This window comes from Tauraco erythrolophus, chromosome 1, assembly GCF_009769465.1.
Source record: "Tauraco erythrolophus isolate bTauEry1 chromosome 1, bTauEry1.pri, whole genome shotgun sequence".
Classification (NCBI taxonomy): domain Eukaryota; kingdom Metazoa; phylum Chordata; class Aves; order Musophagiformes; family Musophagidae; genus Tauraco; species Tauraco erythrolophus.
Window position 1 is genome coordinate 48,382,541 of NC_141465.1, and position 26,099 is coordinate 48,408,639.

At 40.4% G+C, this 26,099-nt stretch overlaps 1 protein-coding gene across 2 annotated transcripts in view; it reads left to right on the forward strand.

Moving 5' to 3' along the window:
* Positions 1 to 245: 245 nt before the first annotated feature.
* Positions 246 to 26,099, forward strand: part of MAP3K15 (mitogen-activated protein kinase kinase kinase 15) — a 93,705-nt gene continuing 67,851 nt past the window's right edge. For both annotated transcript variants that reach the window (XM_086608999.1, XM_086609006.1), the window contains exon 1: positions 246 to 576. In XM_086608999.1, the coding sequence (XP_086465125.1) occupies positions 246 to 576 (331 nt within the window). The remainder of the gene's footprint in view (positions 577 to 26,099) is intronic.

The window sequence follows — 26,099 nt, forward strand, 5'->3', positions numbered from 1 at the left end:
GGGGCTGTCCCGTCCGGGGAGGGCGGCGCCGAGCTCCGCTCCGCTCCGCGCCAGCCGCCTTCACCTCGCCTCACCTCATCCTCGTCCGTGTCCGCCCGCCGGGGCGCGGTGCTGCCCGGCCGCAGCTCGCGGCCGCGGGGGCGAGGGGAGAAGCGCGGGCGGAAGGAGGGCTGTTCGCCATGAGCCGCGGCCCCGCCTGAGCACCTGCCGGCAGCCAGCGGCTCCCCTCAGCGCTCGACGCCGTCATGGAGAGCCCCGCGGGCGGCAGCGCGGCAGCGGAGCCGGCGCACCCCTCCGCGGAGCCAGACGTGCCCGCCGCCGGCCCGGCCGAGGCGGCAGCGGGCGGCGGGGAGGTGTCGGAGGTGGCCGCGGCAGCCCCGCGGCCGCGCTGCCTGCGGGCCGTGTACGTGCTGAACGACTCGCTCAAGGGGGCCGCCGGGGCGCGCAGCCCCGAGGCCGGGGCGCGGCAGTGCCTGCTGCGGGCCTGCGAGGCCGAGGGGGCCCAGCTGGGCACGGTCAACTTCGGGGAGCTGGACTTCGGCGAGACGGCGGTGCTGGACGCCTTCTACGACGCGGGTGAGCGGGCTGAGCTGAGGCGGGGCTGCGGGGCGGGGGCTCAGGCTCGTCCCTGCCCGGTGCCTCCCTCCCGGCTTGTGCGGGGTCACGGCCGGCCGCGCTGGGGGAGGCTCGGTAGAGGAGGTGCCGGCGAGGCCAGAGAAGAGGGGGAGCAGGGCAAATGTGAGGCTGTGAAGGGGAGTCTTGAGAAGGGGTGTGAGGACAGGAAAACGGCAGCGAGGGGAACCTCATGTAATGGGAGCAAGAGCCTGGTCTTCAGGAGCATCCTGCACGTGGAGGAGGAGGAGGTGTGAGAAAAAATTCAGGCCCAAAAAAATTCACCAGCTCTTTCGGTCACCACAGTGTATTGCCTCAGCAGGACTGTGAATCCTACGGTACCAACCAAGCTTTAAGGAGTAGCAAAATTCTTGCTAGTGTGATTCACTAGGAACCCTCTTCCAACCTCCAGCCTGGTTGGGAGCTTAGAGCGAGACATAGTATGAAGGCAGGTCAGCCAGAAGCCTCTGAGCTGGCTTGACCAAATGTTCCATGTTCTCTGACTCCAGCCCTGGGCAGTGAAATTGGCTTGCACGTAGCCAGGCACAGAGTCATCTAGGACTGCTCTGAACAGGAAAGTGTAGAAACGTACCCTAAGGAACGAGACTTGTGTGTATTGCCTACCTTGTCCCGGCTCCAGCTGGCGTCTCGTCTCTGATGGTTCAAAAGTAAGCTGCTGTCCCTTCTCCACTCAACACCTGGCCAGCTGGGTGCTGTGGGAGAGAATTGTGAGCTTTGTGGGCAAGCAGAGGAAGCCCCTGAGTCAATAGGTACTGGTAAAACTAATCGAGGTAAGTATGTAGACATGTTGCAGACATACTTTTTCTTATATCTGTATGAGTAGGCGATGGGAAACTGGGGGATTGACAGACTCTGAAGAGGGGAAGTGCTGTAAAGTCTAAGTTGATATTTGTCTTTCGCAAGATAAACTTTGTTTTGTCCATGAGGTGTGTTACAGAATACTTCTTAAAACTTCAGTCTTGTTTTAAATTCTCATATGATGATGTGTCCATTTCATCCCCCGATAAGTCAAATATTGAGGAACCTCACACCCTGTGTTGTTGTTGGGTTTTAACTTCCCATTGAGAGGATTTCGTTATATCTCTGCTAGCAAGGTTGAAAACTGTATAATAAATATTTTCTTTGTGTGTCTTAGTACACAACCATGAACTAGTAATTTCTTTCTGCATCTCCAGTGTTTTTGTAGCCCTTCTGAGGGTAAGCATACTGATGGTCTCATCAATGCAAAATTATTTCTGTTTCTTCTGATAGTTCTATCAATGTATTATGCACTCACTTGCTCTGCATTGTACTGAGAGCTTGAGACAGTTATTTAAAATGTTTTAAGTTCCTGCATTCTGAAGTGGGTGTCTCTTGTCTGGGGGTGTGGCCTGCCTTCGCTGACTTTTGCATTCAAGTCATCTCATAAGACCAAGATCATTTTATCAGTGATTAAGACCACTTTGTAATAGTAAAGTGCCTTGTTACTGGATACTCCTGCAATGCTTTTATGTCCAGGTTTAATCAGCAAATACTTTGTATCATTTTTAGTGTCCATTAAAAACTGAGTAGTCCTGAACCAGTAACTGTTCCAAAGGAGACTGTTCAAAATAGTCTTTGTGTGGATTTCTTTCCAGTAGTACCAACATTTTGAGACGAGCCAGGGGGGCAACTTTTTAATCTGTGTAATGTATGCCTCTATTCGTCAAACTTCTTGGTCAAAGCATCCTTTAATGATGTTACCAAACTCAAGTATATTAGCATGAGTCACCTTTATCAACCAGACGTGCAAGCTGTCAAAAAAGCAAAGAGATTTATTTGAAAACTGTGCTGAATGTGTTAGTAGTATTTTAGCGTTAATTCATTGTCATGAGTCCCAAATTAACTGCAATGTTACCCTGAAAATGTAAGCATCCTTAATTAAAAAAAATTGTTAAGTGTAAACAATCATTTTAATAGAGTATTTATTTCACTCTTCTGATGTTTTAATTTTAATAAGTAGCTCTTCTAGCATCAACATTTTTAATAGCTTTTTTGTTCTTGCGTTACTGCAGTTACTGTCTTTTTTTAAACTGAACATCTCAAAAGTTTCCCTTTTTCCCCTGACTCTGTAGTCAGGCTGTACTGACATTTGCCCCATCCTTTGGAGTTTTCCCAATTCCTATCATGTGTCTAAAATTGATGTTCAGAGAAATCCTCAGTCAGAACCTTTACGTTTCTGAAATTTAAACTTATAAAATTATGCTGGCACATTGAGGTGAAGTGTCTTTATCTTGGTAGTTGTTGCTTCATTTCCTCCTACTACATGATAGAGGTGGGGAAAATTTTTGATTAACAATGTCATATGGAGTAATTGTGTCTTCTTGCTTCGTTCTGCAAATTGACGAAAATTATCGATTATGCTTCTCACTTTATTGTTTTTCTTTCTTTTTTTTTTTTTTTTTCCTTTTATCTTTCTGGTATCAGCTAACAGTGGACCTAAATTTCATGTTGGATTTTCATTACCATGGACTTTACAGTGCTGCCTCTTTTTTTTTTTTTTCTAGTTATCATTTTATATGCAATGATCTGTCGTTGTTTCCTGAGAACTTTTGTTATGCCCTTCTTGTTTTCCTGCTCTGGGTTGTTTATTGGTAGGTTCTCCCTGCCTCAAGTATTTGAATATGTATCAAGCTATTATCCAAAAATGCTGAATCTGATAATTGTTAATTTACATGCAACATGCTTAATCTGCTCCCCTGCAATTTGTTTAATCTTTGAAAAATCAATCCATTTTAATTTCTGTATTTTATAGATACAATTAATTGTTGCCATATTCTTTTTCCAGAATGTGTGTTGGATTGGGTCTATTGGCATCTGTTCAATTCTTAATGAAGAACAACATTAAGAACGAGTTTTAAAGTGAGCAATCCTATGGCTCATGATGAGCTTTCTGTGTTAGGAAATTACAGTGTGTTTATTCTTAAAAGAAAAAAATCTAAAGAAGTTTTATTACTGCCTGTGTAACATATTGAGCAGGTGTTTCCCATACTGAAGATATCTATTATAATGTGTATTTTCTTCCTGTACACCATGAGCAGAACCTTGAGAAGCAGTTCTTCTTGCTCTGTTATGAGAATGGGAATTCTCTAAAAGATGCTTGTCTGTAGCCACCTCTTGGTTTACTAGTCGGAACCTTAACCACTAGGTATCTCTAATGCTTAAGAACTGAGCATGAGGTCCATCTGCTTGTGAACAGCAGTGACAGAGTCTTTGTTAAAAGTGCCTGAAATTGTAGCCTTTTACTTAAAGTCGTAAAACGCGCCCCCCCCCCCCCCCCCCCCCCAACCCTGTGAGCAAGCTTATCTGTCATATTTAGTATGAATTTATAACAGAATGATTCTTGAAATTGGTACCTTTGATGACAAAACCAGCAAACTTTAAGGGCAGGTCAAAGAAAAAGATCAACAGGAACCTCTGCAGGCAGATTTTCTAGTAGATGATTTTTCAGTAAACCACTAAGAAGAGTGCTGTAAAAACACCTATATTCCATACTCAGAATATGATGCCTCTTTTTTCTCCTTGAGTGTACTCATTACTGACTTCCCATCATTTGAAATCTTATCGTGAATGGAAGTGTGACTTATGCCTTTGGTTAGTTATTGCAGACCAGCAGGTAATGCAGAATGACCCTAATCTTAAGAAATCACCAAACTTTCTAAGATGCTTTGCTAAAGGGGAAAGACAGCACTTGATAGAGCAAACTTATGATAAATTGTGAAATAAGGACTTGATAACAGAAAGACGAGGTCTCTTTGCTTAGTCTATGCTAGAAACAAGCTGTCAACAAAGTAATTTAAGTGGGTGATTGTACCTGCCCAATAGAGAAGCAACACGGATGCTTGCCTACAGAGACTGTATCTCTGGGAAGAAACAGAGGCAGTATTTTTAGACTGAAAGCCACAAATACTGCGTATTAGTATGAAGCTTTTTTTGCACAAAATAAAAGCAATTTTACATATGAACAGTGAGCCTAGGAGCTAACTGGGGGTTTTTAAAGTTCTTCAGAATAATTCTATGCAGAAAATCAAACTACAGGCACTGTAATCCATTCATAAACAGCTTTAGAGACAGTGAAAAGGTGAGCGTGAGTTGGCTAGTGATGTTATAGGTGATTCAGCCTCTTTGTGCTCTAACCATAACTGCAAAGGATCTTTTTTGTTCTGGATGTACTAAGAAAGCAAACATGGTGTCAAAGTTAAATGCCTGACCTGTACCTATGGAAGGGTGATGCTAGATAGAAAGAGATGTGGCTTTTACTTGTCTACACTTTACTTTATCAAGGCTTATTGCTGAAATGCCACAGTATTTGGCTACAGCATTAAGTGAAAGATTGGCCTTTACAGTTGCATGAGTTTTGGATGTTCTCATTTTGGTTCTGTGAACTCCTGTTTCTGTAGCTGATCATCCTTTTGCCTCTTGAGGGATGTACAGCAATCTGTTTTGAGGCTTGGAATATTTCTTTCACCATTTGACCACAGCATTTAGAGATAACTGTGATCACTGAAGTCAGCAGGATGAAAGTCAACTTGAAAGGAAGACAAGCTAGAGAGAGACTGGAGTAGTAAAGAATAAAGCTAAAAGCTTGCCTGAGACAAACGAGTATTCCTCTGACAATCCAGGAAACTATGTCAGATCATTTGTGAGTATAGTGTAATATTTTGAAGTCTATTTCTGTTGGTTTGCTATGAAGTATGAACATCCTGCATGATAAGGCAGCCCCCAAAGGCTTTGTCTGGTATCTGTCTCTGCAGCCTCGTCTTCACTCAGAGCCAATGTTAGACTTGGGAGGGGGCCCAGACAGAGACTGAAACATGGGTCCTCCTTACTTCTGTGCCATAGTTGAACGACTCTTAACATAACCCTAATTTCTTGTCACTGAAACTTTTTTTCATGTCAGTTACATCGTGAAAGGGGAAGGAGGAAAGGTATGTTCTGGATCTTAATTTTCAGGCTCTGGCAGCCGCTGAAGGAATCATTGCTGCCTGTACCCAGCTGCCTGCCCTGAAGCCCTCTGAAGGCTCCTGTCTCTGCTTCAGAGTTGGCAGGGGCGCTTCACCCTCTTCAGCCCAAAGGTTAGTGTGTCAGGGTACGGTACTAGTTTAAGCTAACATACAGCATGGTAACTAGTGTCGCTGAGCTGGAGGCACATGTTTGTCTTGCTGACTCTGCTGCAGGGATTGTAATCTGACAGGAGGGCAAGAATGACAGCTGAGGGAAATAACCTCTTGAATAAACTTTGACAAACCTTCCTGCCGCAATTCGTCTTTGCCCCTGGGTGTGACAGTGAACAGTGGGGAAGGGGTTAAGGTTTAGCTCTCTGATGCTTACCTCAGCAGGCAGGGTTTGCTGGTTTTCCGAGGAATACTTAAATTTTTTTCTTTCCTTTCTTTTTCCCTGCAACTGGCTCTAAGGCTGGGAATGTATTTACTTTAAATCTCAGAAGAGACATATATACCACAGAATACAGAAGTGTGAAGAGAAGCAAACCAGCCATCTTCAGAACAGGAAGGTGGTGGCTGAGAGGCTAGGGCTAACTAGGTTGGTTATTGTGCTGCCATAATACAACTGCAGAGCTATCAGGACCTGATCTTTTCTCTCTGCGTGGTACTGCACCTCTAAAGCAACTACAGGTGTCTCCAGCAAAACTCTGCATTATGCCATTGAACTAAATATTCAGGACTGGTAATATACCAGTATTGTAATCCTTTTATATCCAAGTGCGTGGTGTGAGTTTTAAGCGGCAGTAACAAGCCTGATGCAATCCATCAAATCTATATGTTACTATGTTATGATACATCTCAGATGCTGTGACACGTGCATTACATTCAAGAGATGTATTTTGCTTTAATGATATTAGTTGGAATCAACTTCCAACATGAAGCCTTCTTGCAGAAATGCTTATTTGTTTGAAGATTTTCATGCTTTTGCTCAAGAGTGCAGAACGTTATTTTCTACCTGTCACCTGTGAAAAAAGGCTTTGTATCAACCCTGTTGTTTTTTTCTGTGTGTAACCTGAAAGGCTTCATGTTGGTTCAACTTGTATGTATGCTATGAAATAGCTCCTTTAATGTCAGTTGAACAAGCTTAGGAACATGCAAATAAATAACCGTACATTGATTATGCAAATAAATATCCATAAATAGTTAAGATGGAATTCATTAACTTTCCTTTTGTACATTGCCATGGGCCAAACACAACATCAGAGCTGTATTCAGAGAATGATGAAGATGTTAAAGAGAAGAAATGTACCTTGATTCTCTAATGGAGAGAGACTCTGTTTTGTTACTTCTCCTTTTGGAACTGACTTATCTTTTTTCAGTTGTGATGCGTCGTATGGAAAGAAATACTGATAGTCCAAATCCAGTATGAGTCCCACCTTTTGATGAAGCTTTGAATGAAGTTCACATCTCTCAAAATCTGGTACTAACCATGCAAATTTAGACTTCTTTCATTGTTCCAACGTGATATTATGTAGGTGTGCATGCCCTGTCTTTGTGAAGTGACTCATTTCTCTGCCAGGACTTTTGGATAAAAGGAAAAAAAAAAGTTAGGAATGCAGTTATTTTTTTCCTGTTCTTTCCTCTGCATGAAACTTACTTGCATGAAAAAAAAAAAAACATTATCAAAACCAAAAAACAACCCAACCTACAACTGTCCATTTTCTCTGCTTGTCTTTCTCTCTTCCTGAACTTAAATATTAAATCTGAGAAGGCTTCCTGGAATCTGACTGCGAACCCTGTGTCGCTGGATTTTGTAGCTAGGAACACATCAGATGATTTCTAGGTGTTGAATCAGCTAAGAAGGAATCTTCTCCCTGAATATAATACAAATTGTGTGTGTTTCTGTTTTGTTTCAATCTACTCTGCAAGTAACGTTTTTCATCGTATAATTAAAAGTCTTACTGATTCTTGCTAAATAGACTTAGTTAGACAGAAGCTTTTATGCCCATTACAGCCATTATAAATGATTTAGAAAATTTGAACATTTAGGTTTATTCTGAAGAGATGAATGACTGTATCTATCTTGAGCTGCCTTTGATCTGAAGACCAATTATTGTCACATTTGTGGCCCTTGAAAACACTATGGTTAGAGTGTTTCTTGTTTTGTTTTTTTAAATATTGATTACATGTTTTTTGGGAGATGAAATATTTCTGCAGCGTTTTCTGGAATTCTTCATACAAGTAAATGTTGTTCTGATTACTGATAGGAGAAAAGCAAAGTGCTGGCTGTATATACTAGTCAGCAAATTCTAAAGGTCACTTTTTTTTTTTTTAAGAATCATATACAAACATATTTTTCAATATACTTCCTAAGTCACTCTAAAGGAATCTGCTGTACCATTTGACCATGAGATGCTGGCAAGCAGATCTCTGGTTCTGCCTTGTCACTGAAAGGCAACTTGAAATGAAACATCAGAGAGCTCCTGAAAATAAGCTGTACGTGAGGCTGACAGGCTTGAGTCAGCCAGGGTGGGCACAGGTGGCTGCTTATGTGGGAGCCTGGTTCCTGGCCACTCGTCTCCTTTGCAGGGGTTGCATGCTTGTTCAGTCTTGCTGTGCTGTGTGTAGCATATTCTTTGTAGGTTTAAGAATTGTTTCTCTGAGACCTGAGGTCACAAAAATTAAGTTTGATTTTTATTTTCAAAAGGAAATATTTGCTTATTTGGGTTAATTACATTGCTTTAATTTCCATCCTCCCATAAAATAGACAATTATGATGGCTATGTGGTAGCTCATTTTATGTTCTGCAGTCACGTCCTGCTTTTATCAGTTTAATCATACATTGCTTTTTTAATCATCAGATTGCACTTGTATGTTAACAAATGTTGATGTACTCCCTGGTTAAAAAGTAACTAATGTTCCTAAGTTGCAGACATAGAAGCTTGAGGTAAAGCTCTTCTGATGTGTAAGGAGTTGGTGCAGAACTCAGGTGAGAACTCCAGACTTTTTGGCTTCCTCTATGTTCTGCTTATAAGATGGCCTCAAGTTCAAATTCGCTGGCTGTCCGCGACGGCTGCAGACCTGTGTTCAGGTGATACTTGGAGCAGACACAGCTCCTTTGACGCACACGGAGGAGCATCCCCAGCCCTGGGTGCTTGGCTGCTGCCTCTTTTCGCACTACAGTGATGTTACGTGGCTGAAATTAGTCAAGATGAGCGCAGGGCCTTTCTTAGGAGGAACTCAACCCAGTTTGCCGCTCGCAGGTGAAATTTGTGAACTTGGTAGGCTCCGTTTACTTTGCACTTCAGCACGGATGTGTATTGCTTTAGCCTCAGGCTACCTTTGAACAGCGATGTGGGTGTCTGAGGCTGAGCCAAGAGAAGGAGCGCAGCTGTTGCTTTATCCTGCTCCCTGGCACAAGCTTGCTGTTAACAGTGCAGCTCTGGTCTCTGCTGAGGTCAGCATGATTCACCTGGCAGCTGATGGGCCAAACGTGTACCAGAGTATGATTTCACTCAGACTGTCTTCTTTCTCTCAGGAATACTGCAAGTACCTTCACCTTTTCCTGGGCGGTTGGGGTGGCTATAGAGCCATGCCTGGAACAAAAGCTACATCACTGTAGTCTGCAAGGAGGAACCCGAAGCTGGCACATGAATTCTGGCACTTAAAAGTATTGGATCCCTGTGTCATGATAAACTCTGCTTGCTTTTTTAATCCTTTGTAATATTCAGCCTGACAAGGTAAATGATTCTGCTGTGGTGTTCAAAGTGGTAGAACTGAAACTTTTCAGATATTCTCTGGTAAGGCTTCTGAGCATTCGGACTTTGGTCTAAGTCAGCATAACTTTGGCATAACAACAGTTATGCCTTGGAGCTCAGTGCCAAATGGGATTCACAGCCTTAAAAAGTGTACCTCAGCTTTTATTGCATTGAAAGTACATGATCTCAGCCTTGGTAAGCGTGGTCTTTCATTGACTGAAGCAGACTGTGATGACAGGCATAAATCCAAAACAGTAAAGACATGGTTAAGACTATGTCTCTAGATTTCTGCTGATAGGGGATGGAATAGCTAAATCCAGTATTAAGGGAAGTACTCCACTTTATCAGAGCTAAACTTGTGTGCATATAGTTGTGTCTACTGTAGGATATACTGCTTTTATGCTTAAATTATGTTTAAAAATTCTTCAATATCTCTTTAAAGTAAGAAACAAAGGGTAATAGTAAATAGAATAATTTCCAAGTGCTTTTTAACGCTATTTCACTCAGTATAATATTTTTTGTTTCATTTTGTATCAAGTTACGGACAGAAATCTTTAGATTCTCTGCTGTTTGTTTTTTCTCTTCTGTTTAGGAAAACGTGCATTCATACACAGAACCGTAGCTCAACCACTGATGGTCATTGACCTCTCAACAATTTGAGAAACGTTCTTCACCTAATATTGAAAGCTTTTGAAGCCTAAGCCCAAAACACAGTAGTTCTGGAAAACAACCTCCCATATAAATCAGCATATTGAGTTTTCCCTAAAATTCTTCAGTTCCCTACTGATGTCAGCAGTGCTTTCCATGAATTGTGGTACTTCATTGCCCCCAGGCCTGTCAAAAACAGAGTTGTAGGTTCGTGAAACTGATTGTGGGGAAAATAGCAGGGGAGTTACATCATTTACACTTGGGATAGTGACTTATTTGCCACTTGATCGCTATCCCCTCTGCTCTCCCCCTTTAAATTTGTTACAGATATTTAGCAGCTAGCTCAGCCGGAACAAATCGTCTTGAATCAAGTGTCTTTGCCTTAGCAATCACAGAAAGACTGCAGGTTTTGTCTAATGCATAAAAATATCTGCCTGTAATAATTTCACTGTGGTGAGACTAGCTGCATTAACTCTCCTGTTGCTGCCTTTCACGGCAGTTGAAGAAAGAAAAAAGATTTTTAATTATTTTTTTTTTAAATTCTGCTAATTTGTGTGTGTTGAGGGGAGAGATTTCTTGGTAGTTTTGACTTTGCTCTGAGAGTGACAAGATGAAACTGGAGTTGGGAATTGGTAAATGAAAACAGCACAAGGCTGTATTCTATGTGTGTTGCTTTCCAGCAGTGCTAGACCAGTCGTCTTTGCTGCTCCAATCTTAGTTGATAATAAAAAAATGCAGGAGAAGAGCTAATGTTTACAGTGATGTTACTGTTTGGCACTAGGCTTCCTTACTTAGCAGAGCTTCTGTGTGCTCCATCGAACAGAGTAACTGTCCGCTTTTATCAGTGTCATCTCTGTCTTTTGTGGAACCGAGTTATTTGTTTCAGATGTTTTCTTTGTAAACGGGTGCTTGACATGCTTCAGTCTTTTTAAACCCAGTTTGAGAAAGGGCATGACCACCAGGCTCAAAGCCAGACATTGTGCCTGTTCCTGCTGCTGTTGTTCATGGTCTTTAAGATAACTGACAAGTTCTGGGTTGTTGTCAGGTGGAGAAAGTATCCAAATCAGAATGAAAGGAAGTATGAAAACAATCAAGATGGATATTTTTGTTTTCATGGTAATTAAGTTTCAGAGTTGATAAACTTACCTTTTTGCTTATTGTAATAACCACAGAACAAAACTAGGTAAGTCTTCATATTGTTTTTGGAAAACCAGAAACTGCCTTGAATTTCCAGCTTGCAATCAAGGCACGAAAGAATGCTTGATTATCTTTTTTTATTATTTTTTTTTTTACCCTTTAATGCCTCTTCAGATTCCTTGTTTTGCACTAATGATTGCCTCTGAGAAGATATAATGCAACTTCTGAGAAGAATAACAAATTAATTTCCTTAACGTTTGGTATTTTAGACAATTTTAAAGATGGATAATCAGAATTTAGGATTGTAAACCTAAACGTCCTTGCATACTCCCACTATGACACAGTCACAAGGTACAGAATGGCAATGAACTGTTGATCCTTTTCCTTCAGTATGACTTCAAATTTGAGTTTCCACCTTATAGTCCCTGAAAGAGGTGGCAGTTGCTATTCTGTCCTGTCTGTTTACTCTATCTGTGGGGCCTCAGCTCTGACTACAGTAGTTGCTCGACCCTAACTTTGACTTGTGTTTCATCAAAGCTGATAAAGCTTTAAGGATTCATGAAAAAATGAGTGCTGCAATGTGTCGAATAGATTCTTTCCTCCTTCTGGAGCATATGCTGCTCTTCACAAAAATACTCCCCATTGTCATATTCCTTAAACACTTTTAACAAGTCCTTTGAAAAATATGCTGGTTTAGTCTTGTATTGCAAGCCTAATACTGAATTCCAGCTAGTGAACAGCAGCCAAACTCTAGTTCCAAAGGAAAAAGCAGTAAATGCCCACTTTCAACAGCGTTTGACATCATCTGATAGTCTGGGTGTCTCATAGTCGTACTGCTGTCCAGAACACGTAGAAAAGCTGGTTCTAATGGTGTGGAGGCAGCCTTATGGCTGGCCTGGCCACAGATAAGAACTGTGCTGTAAATGCACAGACCCAGTTTTCTGGCTTGGTCCGTGACTACGTGACAGGCTGTCAGAATGCCCAGCAAAATTCAGTGAATGTGACTAGTGACATCATTTCTTTGGAAGCAGCATGATGCAGGGAGCTACATTCTGCCTTCTTTCGTGTCACTGAGGTTAGTAATAAGATAATCATGAGATGTACTCAGTTTCCAAACAGCATTCCAGTGATGATAATTTTTTACATACAGCCTGTCACAGTTACCATTGCTGTGATTATGAGAACTCAGTCTGTGAATGAGGGCTAGTTTAGTCAAGGGAAATCAGGCAATATCAGACTGATGGGAAGATTCTGCTGATGTATGCTGAAGGTACAAAGCCCATGTGCATCAAAACGCCTCAGGATTGTGTAGTGTTTGGATGACCTGATAACACAAATTTCCAAAACATTTTCTTAGAAACTACTTGCCATCTGAAAACTTCACTGCAGTAATTAATGTATTTCTTTTTTGCTTGTTACATCTGAAACTGTGCTTATTAAATCCAGCACACAGACCCTAGTGATACGAAATTCAGTGTACTGCCTGCTCCGTGGCTCAAGCCTTACAGCATAGGCCTGTAAGTGCTTCCAATCATTTGCAATTGGCTTTTTCTGTCAGTTTAAAACTGTAAACTAATTTTCAGAGTGACTAGTATAACAAACATTGGGGTTTTTTTGACTGCTGAATTCTGATCAGTGAACTATAATACACTACACAGTGATCTCTGGGGCAATGCAGAGAAGTGGTCCTAGGGTGAATATGCATGAACCTGGGGTAAAGCAGCCTGTCTTAGTGTTATGGCTTGACATTCATTCTCTCTACAGAAGATGCAATACACAGAATTCAAAGCCATCAAAGGGGAAAATTTGCTTAGTAGGAAAACCTGCATATTAATAAAGATGCTCATTGCTTCTGCAAGCTTTTTTTTTCCTGGCTTTTTATTTTTCTTTGCTGATCATCCCCAAATCTCACTATGGTCTTTCCCCAAAATAAGAAGAAAAAGATGCTCCACCAAGAAGTGCCAGAGATTTCATGAAATTTGTTCGGGACTTTGGACAATGAAAGTACTGATAAACTGCTGATTTGATCAGCAGTGTAAAAACTTCAGCTGTGGATTCAGCTGTGTGATAAATAGAATGTTGCAAGAAATTAGCCTCAAAACAATACCTTAGAGTTACATTTACAAGGAAAAAGCTAATCTATCTTGGAATTTATTAAAAACAGAAAAAAATACACCATTGAATACTTAAACTGAGATATTGTCAGCATCCAGGCTGGGATTCATCTTGTGACAACTTTATATGTATGTATATTTTGAGGTGAACCGTCCTACACTACATTTAATAAATACTGGAGACCATGTTTAGAGGCTCATAGCAGAGTCACAATTTCATGGAGGGGTGCCATGCTCGACCTTGTGCTCACCAACAGAGAGGGACTGGTGGGCGATGTGACACTTAAGGATAGCCTTGGCTGCAGTGACCACGACACGGTGGAGTTCAAGATCCATGGCGCAGCAAGGAAACTATACAGCAAGCTCTGTGCCCTAGACTTCAGGAAGGCGGACTTTGGCCTCTTCAAGGACCTGATGGGCAAAGTGCCATGGGAGGCGGCCCTGGAGGGACGAGGGGCCCAGGAAAGTTGGTCTACATTCAAGGAGCACCTCCTCCAAGCTCAGCAGAGGTGCATCCCGATGAAGAACAACGTGTTGGGCCCGGCCCTCTTCAACATCTTTGTCGGTGACGTGGACAGTGGCATGGAGTGCACCCTCAGCAAGTTTGCCGATGACACCAAGCTGTGTGGTGCCGTCGACACGCTGGAAGGGAGGGATGCCATCCAGAGGGACCTCGACAGGCTAGAGAGGTGGGCCCGTACCAACCTCATGAAGTTCAACCAGGCCAAATGCAAGGTCCTACATCTGGGTCGTGGCAATCCCAGGCACAAATACAGACTGGGCGGAGAATGGATTGAGAGCAGCCCTGAGGAGAAGGACTTGGGAGTACTGGTGGACGAGAAGCTCAATATGAGCCGGCAATGTGCTCTTGCGGCCCAGAAGGCCAACCGCATCTTGGGCTGCATCAAGAGGAGCGTGGCCAGCAGGTCGAGGGAGGTGATTCTTCCCCTCTACTCTGCCCTCGTGAGACCTCACCTGGAGTACTGCGTCCAGTAATGGAGCCCCCAACATAAGAAGGACATGGACCAGTTGGAGAGGGTCCAGAGGAGGGCCACGAAGATGATAAGAGGGCTGGAGCACCTTTCCTATGAGGACAGGCTGAAAGAGTTGGGGCTGTTCAGCCTGGAGAAGAGGAGGCTCCGGGGTGACCTTATAGCGGTCTTCCAGTACCTCAAGGGGGCCTACAGGAAAGATGGGGAGAGGCTGTTCAGGAGGGCCAGTTGTGATAGGACAAGGGGTAATGGTTTTAAAATAGAGGGAGGTAGATTCAGATTGGATATTAGGAAAAAATTTTTTACCATGAGAGTTGTAGAACACTGGAACAGGTTGCCCAGAGAGGTGGTGGATGCTCCATCCCTGGAGATGTTCAAGGCCAGGTTGGACGAGGCCCTGAGCAACCTTGATCTAGTTGGAGATATCCCTGTTCCTTGCAGGGGGGTTGGTCTAGATGACCTTTGAAGGTCCCTTCCAGCCCTAACCATTCTATGATTCTATGTTACTCATTGTGTTTGCTGAATCACAGTTTGGAAGTACTAATACTCCTCTGACTCTAGAGAGATCCTATGATGGTTAGCTTTGCGTATCTTACTTTTAGTTATAATCTTAGCTAAAGTAGGGAAATCTAGAATGAATCTGCTGTGATGACAAACAAGCTGTGTTTGTGCTTATTCCCTACCTACATACTTGAAGTAATAACATACTGTGTTTATAGGTTCGTTAAAGATTAAGTAGATAACGGTTGCGACTTGCTTTGGAAAGGCCAGTTTCTACTGAAATCCTAGATTTAATTGATCACTACTTAATGCCTTAAAATAGATTTTCCTCATTTTTTAACGAGCATTGCCCATTTTTGAAATCAGTGTTCAGTAGCACATGCAGTCTTTTAGGCTGGCATATAAAGCTTGTACTGTTTACAGGAAAGTTAAAAATAGCAGGTTGAATCCGCATCTGTCCGACATCCAGACTATTAGATCAGGAGCTCTGTATCCATAGGTGAGTGCAAGTTTCTTGACTCATGGAGGATGCTGTGGCTTTGTGTAAACTTTATTTTCGTTGGCACTTTAATAGTACTGCCTTTCCTCAGTTAACATTTTTCTCTGTGGATAATTTATTGTGCTTTTCTGTGAGTCCTACATGATAGTCTGGGAGTCTGTCAACATAAAGAGGAAATCTGTAATCTAGTTATGAGGTGGGATACCTCAGTTTGGTATGTACAAGTTCCCAGTGCTAATGATGGAGATGTCTCTTGATGTTTGTTTTTGAAAAAAATGTTTGGGGAAAAAGAAGAGATTCAGACTAGGAAAGTCTCATCTTTGTATACTATATTTTTAGTTCTTAAAGAAAAGAATAAAGATCTTAGCTTAACTCACACTTATGGACTTTAGTGTACTGAAATCTTTTTGTTTCTATTATAATGCCTTTTATTTTGGTTACTTTTCTTATCTCTTAAATTTCTTTGGGCAGAAGATAAAGCTCAGCACAATTTTATTTTTTCAGATGTTTTTGATATATATTGTTGGTCAGTGTGTGACCTGTTGGAGATGTGCAGATTTGGCAGGTTTTTTTCTGCTCTCCAGCCAAGGTATTCAACATTAAATAACTGGTGACTCTCAAGTGATTTAGTTTGGATAAATGTGTAAAAGTTTGGAGCTTATCTAAACCTCCTTGGCCTAGAAATTAATTTGCCTGCAGTCAGGGAGGAAGGGAGAGCCTTTCTTGTTGAGTTTCATACTCTTTCTAATTTCACTTAGGCCAGATTATCACATAAGCAATCTTTTTTTTTTCCTTTGTGGTACTTCATTCCCTTTCATTGCCTTTTATGACCTTGTGTGGGAAGTGCAGAGGTGTAGGAAAAGTTAAATAAAGTTCATCTTTCTCATTTCCACCCACCCAAACTACTGGCAAGGTTCAAATTAGGTTCATGTGTTGGGGTGTTTTTTCTGTATGCTCAGCTGGCTAGCTCAGCTCTAGTAAACATTGCAGTGGAAATAGTCTCATGTGACGCTTGGCACACTGCTAGTGAGGCAGGCAAGTGTGAAGCGCCTGTTTTTAATTTACAGCGCTGTTTCTTTTCTTCTCTACTGTTAAATAGGGCAGAGAAGTGGCAGATTCTGTAGAATTAGTCTACTCTTTGGCTTGCGAAGAAATTTTAGGAAATAATGTCATCCTTAATGACCTGACATAGTAAAAAGTATGTATGATGTGAGACATTTGCTCATTATGACTGTCTAGCATCTATGTCAACATTTTTAATATACTAAGAGTATATAAACGGGAAATTATCAAACTGGTTATCTTTCTCAGCTCATCTGTGATGGTTAAGTAAGTGTCCACTGTGATAATGCATTTGGGAAAAAGTGAGAAGTGACTTCTGGAGTCTTCATTTGTCTAATGTCTGTGAATAACAAAGAGGGAAACAAATGTAGATTATTTAAATACTCTTTAAGAAATTATGAATTCTGCTTTGTTAGTATTCTTTTCAGTACAAAGATTGAATGAGCACATGGGAGGTGCCAATATCTGTCTTTTTTTGAGGTAGGTTTCAGGCATACTGATTACGGTTTTGCAATGCTTAGTTGTTTTGCAGATGGAAGACTACAGATGCTAAATCACAGATTATTTGAGTTGTAACTCGTGCTGAGGTACAATTGGATGATAGAAAGGAATAACTTAAGTAAAATATTAGGAATTTTCTTCTCTCTGAAGGCATTGCATTTGTTACAAACTACCTTTAAAATGAGGCCTCTATTTTTCAAAGCCACTTTTGGTGTTCCAGAGAGGTATTTGGATTATTTTTTCCCCTCCTGAAAATCAGAATCTTAGTAACTGTATGGTCACCAAGTCCATCTCTGAAATCTCAGTTTATGTGACTAGGCTAGTGTCACGCAGCAGCTGAGGGGTAGAAAGAAGCAGGAATGGAATTCAGTTTTGCAGGCAAGCATTCAGCTGCTTAAGCCATGATACTGCCCTTTCTCTTCCTGCAATCTTGTCAGCCTCTGTCATGGTGTCACTGCTCATCCTCTGCAGCCATGGAGGCAGGTGGGAACTGCGTTGTTGACAAAATATCCTACAGTTGCTCATCTGCTATGAGCTGTGGTGGTTTAAAAAAGGTTTCTTGGAATGTTAAGATTCTTCAGCATATTTTAACAGTAATTAGGTAGTGAATATGTAGTATTTCATACAATATATTGACTTTTTAAAGGAAGCTGGTAGCTGATACCACTTACAGGACTGATAAGCTGCAGTGACAGAGTTTCTATCTGCTGCTGTGCTAGCAGTAAGTTAGGCAGAAATTATCAAGATAAATACAAGTTGAGGGATAAGGGGAGGATAGAATGGAAAGAGAGAGGAGGAGAGACCATGGGTCATGGGAAAGAGGTAGGAGTTGCAGGCAGGCATAAGCATTCGTCTGCCTGAGCCATGAAATTGCTCAAATGCCTAAGATCCGAGTGACGAGATCTCTGTCTTGCTTTCTAACCCAGGAGCTTGAATGCTTTAATTTTAAAAAGAAATGGTATAACCATTGATCTCTTGTGCAAGTCACAACTTTCAGAATTCATTTATTAGCAGCGTGCTTATCTTGACAAGACCCATCTGTTATGATTGTGGTTGGTAACTTAACTGGGGACTTTGATTGTGGTCCCAGAGTGGGTAAATTTTTACAGCCCTTCCTCAAGGAAGGATGACTGTGCAAAGGGGTGTGTACTGGGGGAGTTTCCAGTAACAGTGTGTGCATACGTTCTTTTTATTGCTGTCATCTCTCACACCACTGTGTGTTAGCTCCCTCAGACTTGAAGCTATGTTGTTCCCAGGACCTTGCAAGCTATGGTACAAAGAAAGATAAAGTCTGCCTTACAGAAAAATGTAATGCTTGTGTTTGGTTTAAAGGTAATTTTACTGAGAATATAACTTGAGTATAAACGTAATCCATTGGCCAGGAGGTTATAGTCAATGTTTCAATGTAAGTAAACAATCAGATCATATTGAGTAGCAGAAAAGACTCTGGCCTGAGGTAGAACACACAACAACGCCTCTTGAAGAACAGTCATTCACACAGTTGTTTAATCATATTAAAAAAACAACAAAACAAGTGCCAAAACAAGTGTCATAAGCTGGGATTCACAAATGAGCTCCCAATTTATGGAAGACTCAAGCAAGATTTAGGTGTTTCAGAGACTCCTTTGGAGATCTTAGCTGAGGGTTTGAATTGTTACAATCCTTCATTTTCTTTCTCACAAGCAAAGTGACTGTAGGTATAGTACTTGTGAGAAAGAGCTGCAGTCTTTCTTTGTTGGCCAGCAATTCATTGATCAGCTGGTGGGAATATTGGCAGTGAAATATTTACTGAGATTATATAATTCTTGACTGAAATGCCTTAATGGTTAATGAAATTTTTCAAAGCAGAGCTGCTGGGCTCTATGAAGGGTGTTCATAGCACTGAACACCTTCAGTGTGGGTGTCTGCAACTGGCTTTGACTCCTTCCATAGTAGAGAGAAATGAGCATTCCTGGGGTGCGATTCATCTTGTCTTGAAGCAGACTTCTGACAGATCAGATGAATGATGCTTTAAAAGTGCTTTTCCTCTTCCTGTTTTGGCAATGGAGTGAGGACTGGCTCATCTGAGACCAAACATCTCACTTGTGACTCTGACCAACTCACTGCTGAAGTCAGCTTTGAAATTTGCAGCATTTCATGAAGCTAACAAGAGTACTTCTGGCAAATTTCTGTTTTGGTGCTTGGAAGCACTAAGGCTTTTTAATTTGGCGTGAGAGGATGTTTAACATGGACCAGAAAAATAAGTTCTCCAACACAGTCTCAGCAATGGCTGGGTTGTTTTTAATTAAATCTTTTATAAAGAAAAAAAAACCAACAACTTGAAGCAAAGACTGGCAAAGTTGAAAAGGATTGAAAGCAAAACTTTGTCTTGGAAAGCATTAAGCAATTTCTAAGCTTAGGCATATACTGTTTACAGTAAATTATATATTTCCTAACTTCTGCAGTTCATTATTGCAAGAAAAGTTTTTTGAGGATTAGTTCTTTGTTTCCTTCTTTCCCTAAGCTACCAACTGTACAAAAAATAATAAAGTTTTCTGATCTCTTCTGGATGGCAGGTTATTTTTAGGTGTTTCACTATTCCAGTTGTACAATACTTTTCTCCTTCATACTTGTGCAGAATTAAATATGCATTCTAAGTTTGGATGCCCTATGTATTACCTTAACTGCATTACTTTTCTTCTCACACCTGTTCTTGTGGGTGCCGGTTGTATTCTGTTTTGGCAGAGTCAGAGACTCTCTTTAAAGATCAGTTAAAGAAATAATAAGCACAGGCATGCTCTTGACACAATTTTTACTTTTCTGGATCAGTAGAACTGCATTCTTATTTTAGTGTTGTGCCTTGCCTTGTTTGAAAGTTAGTTTTATTGTGAATTTAATCATACGTAAGAAACATCTAAAATGTTTCTTAAAGATTTTGCTTTTGGTATCCAAAGTTTTTGGAAGAATCTTTGCTTTCATTTAACAAAAAAGTTCCTAATATGCAATTGCAGGGGAAAGAATTAAAAGCTTTAGGTGATGTAACTAATGAATAAGGAAACCCCAAAACATAAAAATAAATGAGAACTCATGTTACAGATCAACCTCTAGAACTGGCAGTGTTGCTCACCTGCTGTAATTTGTTCTGTTCCTTTTGACTGAAGTGCAATTTCTTGGGTGATTTAATTTTAGGAACAGATGGTTATTTTGATATTAAGGAATGTGTATCAGTTATAAATATGGCACAAATACTTTGTCTTGGTTTAGAAAAATGAATAGTTTTAGATACTACTATCTCTTTAGATACTATTTCTCTTGAGTTGCAATAAATGCCGCTGGAGCATGAAAAATGTGCTCTAGTTCTATTTTTAATGTGTGTTTTGTGTACTAGAGGACAGATGAAAGATGCGATATTTGACTACAACTGTAAAGTAACACCACAGTGCTAACGTGATTAGTGGCTGTAATGGTTGGGTCTGAATGTCACCCTGTTGTGACCAGTTGGTTGCATGAAAGGGGTGCTTGTACAGACCTACGAGTGCCAGAGATGAGCATTGGCCCCTCAGTCTTGTCTGTGCTGTTGTTTTGGATGGTTTCTGACTTTCACTGTATCCTGAAGGTCGATTTTGCTGGATGGGAATTGCCAGTGAATGTTACCATGTTGTATGTTACTAAGATAGCCTAAGACTAAAATTTTCAAGTGTTGTTGCCAAAGGCTGGTATTTGACATCAAAAGGACAAAAGGTTACTGGTGAGAACTGATCTCATGAACAAGAAGTTTCTTTCTGGTTATAACTGAAGTAAATATTTAAAATAAAAATGGGTTTTTTATTCCTTACCTACATGAAAATGCTTTCAGGCTCTGTGTATGCATTGCCGTGCTGGTTGTGTTCGTTGATGGTCTCACTCCAGCTACCTGTGCCTCTGTTTCTTCCGTGCTGGATTATTGTGCTGGCTGCTCCTTTGGACTTCACATTTCACCACCTTGCAGGATGGATATCCAAAAAAGCCCTCGTTCCTGTGCCATTTCAGGCTGCTGAGCGTTCTCCCAGTGGTTTGAATAGAAGCTATGTGAGACGCTTCCATGATCTATACACGAAAAACAAGTGTGCCAGCTTCCTTATCTCCACTTTCAGAGTGTAATCCAGGCTATGGCTTTGCTTGGTAAATTCTAATCATTCCAGTAGTTTAAAAACTGTTGTATTTCAGTTTTTTGCCCTGGGAGCTGAGAGGCTTGAGTTTGATTGCTCCAGACTTTTTAGGTATATAGGAAGGAGGAGATGCCTTGCTGGGCCACATGAAAGGACCAGCACTCAAATGCTGTGGTTAGAAACAAACTTGGACGCCAACTCTTCTCTCTATGTGGATGTGCCTGCTTTCCAAACAAAGGCAGCAGGTCAGCTGGATCTGGCCTGTGGAGTGTCAGTTGGACCAGTTTTCTTAAGACAGCTGTTCTCAGATTTGTCCCTGGAGGTGGGAAACTGCCAGTTTTAATGAGTTTGTGTGTTAAGTGCAGCAAAGCAGTTGTCCTGATTGTTGCTGTTAGCAATGCTGCCATATAGTGGAAAGGCTCATCTGAAAACTAAAGTTTTGTTTCCTAGCAACAGCAGGGCTCTGGATTTTCCTGGTCCTTTCAGGAAACTTATTTCAGCTGACTTTCCTTAGTCACGAATGCTTTTTGTGCTGAGCTAATACATAGTTAAAATTACTTCTTCAGCACTCACAGTATTCACATTCACAGAACAGAATGATTTTATGGGGAAGGATGTGAAACTGCTTTCCAGAGCAAGATTTGACACACAAGAAGGAAGAAATGCAAAAGAAAAGTCTGACTTTCCCGCTTGTGTTTGATGTTCTGATAATGTTGTCTTTTATAAGGGCCCCAATCCTTAGGCTTTTTTTACTTGCCTTCCATTTTGCTAGGTGAGAGGAGCAGAATTGATACATTTGGTGCCTGGTGCAGCTGTCTCACAATAGGTTGTTTTGTAACATAATACCTGTGGCAGAAGAAGGTAAGATTAAAGCCACAACTGAGTAAAAGGCAAATGACAAGCTTGGTCTGAGAACACAAATTAGAGGTGTTGCCCCGTTTTTTGATAAAATAACGCGTGCCTGAAATTGCCTCATTACAACAGTCCTTTTGTTTTCCTGAGCAAACAGACAAATGATGGACAAGCTCATTTCAGAATTTTTTGCCATTTGATGCCCCGGTTTTCAGAATTCCTAAAAGCCTTAACAAATCCATAAGAGCTGCCAAAAGTGATGTATATCGAAGTTTACATTTTGCTTCATTTTGTAATCAGAGTGGATGTGGATAGATAATACACCAGAATCAGAATCTAATTCTCCTTGTTGACTTCCCAAGGTAATCATCCTTTAAAAATAGTGAATTAAAAATGATTTGGCCAACATTAAAGTTGTCTTCTTTCTCCAATTTGTGATTGGTGTCGTTAATAAACCCCCAAAATCTCTGTTTTTTTCTTCAGTGCTTACTATAAGTAAACAGAAAGAAATCTTCTTTTTTCCCTGACTTAAGGTGAGGATTCATACCTAATTTAATTCTTAAATTTCCTGTCCTTTGAGTTCTCAATTCCTTTGGCCTGTGAACTAAATGCTCTTTCCAAAGGAAGTGCCCTCACTGTATCAAAAAGTTTCAGACCTCCAGTGTGCATGCTTGTGTTTCCTTTTCTGAAGTAGGAAGTAGGCTGAAACTTTTTGTCAGACTCCAGCCACAACTGAGTTCTTGTTGATTGCAGCTTATAAGAACAACCTTCCTTCTTAAAGGTGCTTTGTAAGCAGTTTCTAAACTACTACAGTTAATTTTAATTTTAGTATTCATACAGAGGTGGAGGACTTGGTTTTAAACTACAAGAAGTTAAGCTTAGTCTGAAATATATGAAATGGTTTTTAAAATGCTATTTAATGTGATTATAATATATAAAAGTCTATATTGGAGGATAAATTATTACTGCCTAGTCGTTTTTTAATTTTGCGACCAATTCTGACCCTATAGCAAACCAGCAAAGTTAGCACAGTTCATGCTATAATATTGTGAAGAGATTGCATAGAAATACTCTTGGTTTCAACCAGAAATTCTGAATTTTATAAAAAAGTTACATGTTTATGTCATGAGACTTTTATCTTCTAAGGGAACTTCTGATTATATTTTTGTATTTTACTACATTATTTTGTGATTGGAACAAATTCTTTTCCTTTTTTTTTTTTTTAAAGAAAAGTAAGTATATTCTTACAGAATAGCATGATTTTAGAGCAGTGAGATTTTAATAAAACTCAACACATTGTGAAAGACATAATAGCATCACAAATGTTGACAGTGGTTTTACACTGAAATTACCTTGTTTAGGATCTAATGGAAGGCAGTGACAGTTTGCTGGTATAACAAACTGCCGAAAAAGTACCTTAATGGTTCTATTGGTAATTACTACTATTCTTTATTGCCTGGGTCTATTCTCTTTCCCAGTTTCTGGGAGTACAGGGTGTACTAAATTTGAGAGTGTTGTGCCTTTAGTTTTAGCTTAAGTGAAAGCTGCAAAGGGTTCCTACTTTTCAAATACACTTCAAATTTTACCATAGTTGTTTCCCGATAGAAAAATTGGTATTCTTTCCTTTAAAGGACCATGCGGTCATACAGGAAAAAAAAAAAATTGAATGTACTTCCTGAAGTTATGGATTCTTGAAGGTAGTTATGTTTTGTTTTGTTGTTTTGTTTTGTTTTGTTTTTTTTCCCCTTTAGGATCACTACTGTTCTTCTGAAAAATAACTTTGACAGTTTCCTCCAGCGGATTTCAAGGCTAACACATTTGTTTATTTACTAACTATGAAGGACACCATGCAAATAAACAATAATCTGAAGCAATAGTAATCTGAAGGTTCATAATTTACCAGGATGGTAGTGAATAACAACAGAGTTCTGCATTTATCTACAATATTATCACTTTAAGGGTTTTGTTTTCTTAAAATCTATTATGTATAGATAGGTTCTAAATGCTGAAAAATAATGAATCCATAATAGACTGAGGTTCTTGCTTTCCACATGGATAGGGCTGGATGGAGGTGAGCCTTAGATTAGAAGTTGAAAGCAGTACAGACTTTTTCTGTTAGAGGTCCTAAATTCCATCTAACTTTCAGCATATTTCAGGCATTGTTTACTGCTGTTAACTTACAAATCCCCAAACCTGGTGCAAAAATTTTCTTGTTGTTGTTGCTAGCAATGCCATAAATCATACAATAGTCACATGAAGACTTGTGATTTACTTAGATCATTAAATTATATGGTGCCTTCAGATACGTTCTGGATAGAGAAATAAGTCCTCTGGTTTTAACCTGTGTAATAATGTTTTTCCTGTTGAATTATTTATTAGTTTCATAGTCTCCTGTTTTACCTCAAATAATGATCTCTAATCTTTGTTTCAGTTGTCGTATTTATATCTTTCCCTGTCTGGTCTCTTAAGACACGATAGTATTAAAATATGTAAACTGTAGTGTAGGAAATTATTTATGTGCCATCTGCTGCAACAATGCAGAGACCTAATCAAGGCTGTATTTGTAACGCTGGTGAATTACCTTAATGCACTAAAAAATATACATGTAGCAGAATTATTTTTAAATGGAAACAAAAGCTTAGACAAATGAACTGTAATCAGATTCTTAGTAAAGTGAGACAATTTTTGGGTTCTTGGCAAAAGAGAACTATTTTCAGGATGAAAATAGTTTGAAATGCAATTATGAGAAAACAGAGTTGAAAAGATCTCATATGCTTAAGAAGAAATGAGGAAGGACACACTTTTATAGGTATGTTCTTTTCAATGTGAGTTGCTACTACGGAAACAAAGCAATGATTTTAAATGTTCTGTTCCAGAAACATCCAAAATTGGTTGTGTGCGACACTAAGCACACCCCCATCCCTCCACACCCTCTGGTGGATGCGTTGTAAAGATCTTTGTACTTGGAAGCCTTCTGTCTGTACAGAAGGGCTGTACCTTGCCCTGCTCTCTTTCCTTCTGAACACAGGAAACCATATCCATTGGTCTTTTAGACCTATGTGAAATGTTTCATTATTGCGTAAAATTCCTCATTCATTAAAAGATTTGATCAAATTTGACATTAGCTCTTGCTTCACGCTTGTCTATAATGGAGATTGAACCTAAATTTTGAAGGGGAAGCCCAGAAGTATGTTTGGCTGAACAAGTTCTCCTGATATGGAGGACAGGAGATGAGGATGAAGTATGACTGACTTACGTTTCTAATCATAAATCAAGCTTTGTGAAGCTTTTTTATATCTCAGGAAGTTTAAGGGAATTCTTATCTCTTTCTTATCAGCCATACTAAATATGTGCTTGAAGTACAGGGCCCCATGTCTGTGTTTAAAGAACTGTAGATGAAAGATTTTAGCATAAATCAGAAGAAAAACACAGGACAACTGAAACAGAAATATTTGTGGTGTCACATTTTTGCATTGTTCATTGAGCGATTCACAAAACTGCCTACACCAAGAAGAGAGATGTAACCCAGAAAACAATAGTACTGGGGAGTGTGCTTAGACCAGTGATCTGTGACACGGAACACCGTACTCTCAGCACCCCGTGCGCTGGATACATCTTACAGATCTGCTCCTTTAATAAGCATTTATTGTTGGTCATCTGTTTTCCACCCAAATTTGCATTCATTTCCTGGGCCTTCTGTAGTTGAGCTACATTTCATTGGCATGTTAGTAAAACTGGTTTGTGAGTAGATCTCTTTTCACCCTGCTTCAAGCCTGCTGCTATTCCTGCTGGAGGGGGGCTTGGAGAGCATTCCCTGGGAATGCAGCCTCTCATTACTGCTGTAGTCCACAGCCACTAGCACTTCTGATGCTCTGCTTCTGTCCGCTGTCATTTGCTTCTGTGTCATCCCTTGATTCCCATAATCAGACTAGATCCATTAAATTATCCTCCTGGGGCTTTTTTTCAGTTGCATGCGTGTTCTTGTGATAGTGTCTTCATCTCTGCTACTCTTCAATTTGTTTTAATTTTATTTTATTTTACCTTATTCATGCCTGTGTTGGCGAGGTGTGAATAAACAAGAAAAACTAATTTTCATAAATCTTCTTTTGTCAGTGTGAATGAATATCTAAGTGATGAATAATTACCCTTTTTAATGCAGATGCTTTCTTCTGTTCTTATGTCCATTTAATGTTCTTGATACTACTTATATTGTTACCTAGCAGCAGTCGATAGAAGATAAATTGCAGTTGTAGGCTACTACATGTGGCAATGAACTGTGTATAGCCTTGTTTCAATAAACTCCGTTACAGATCA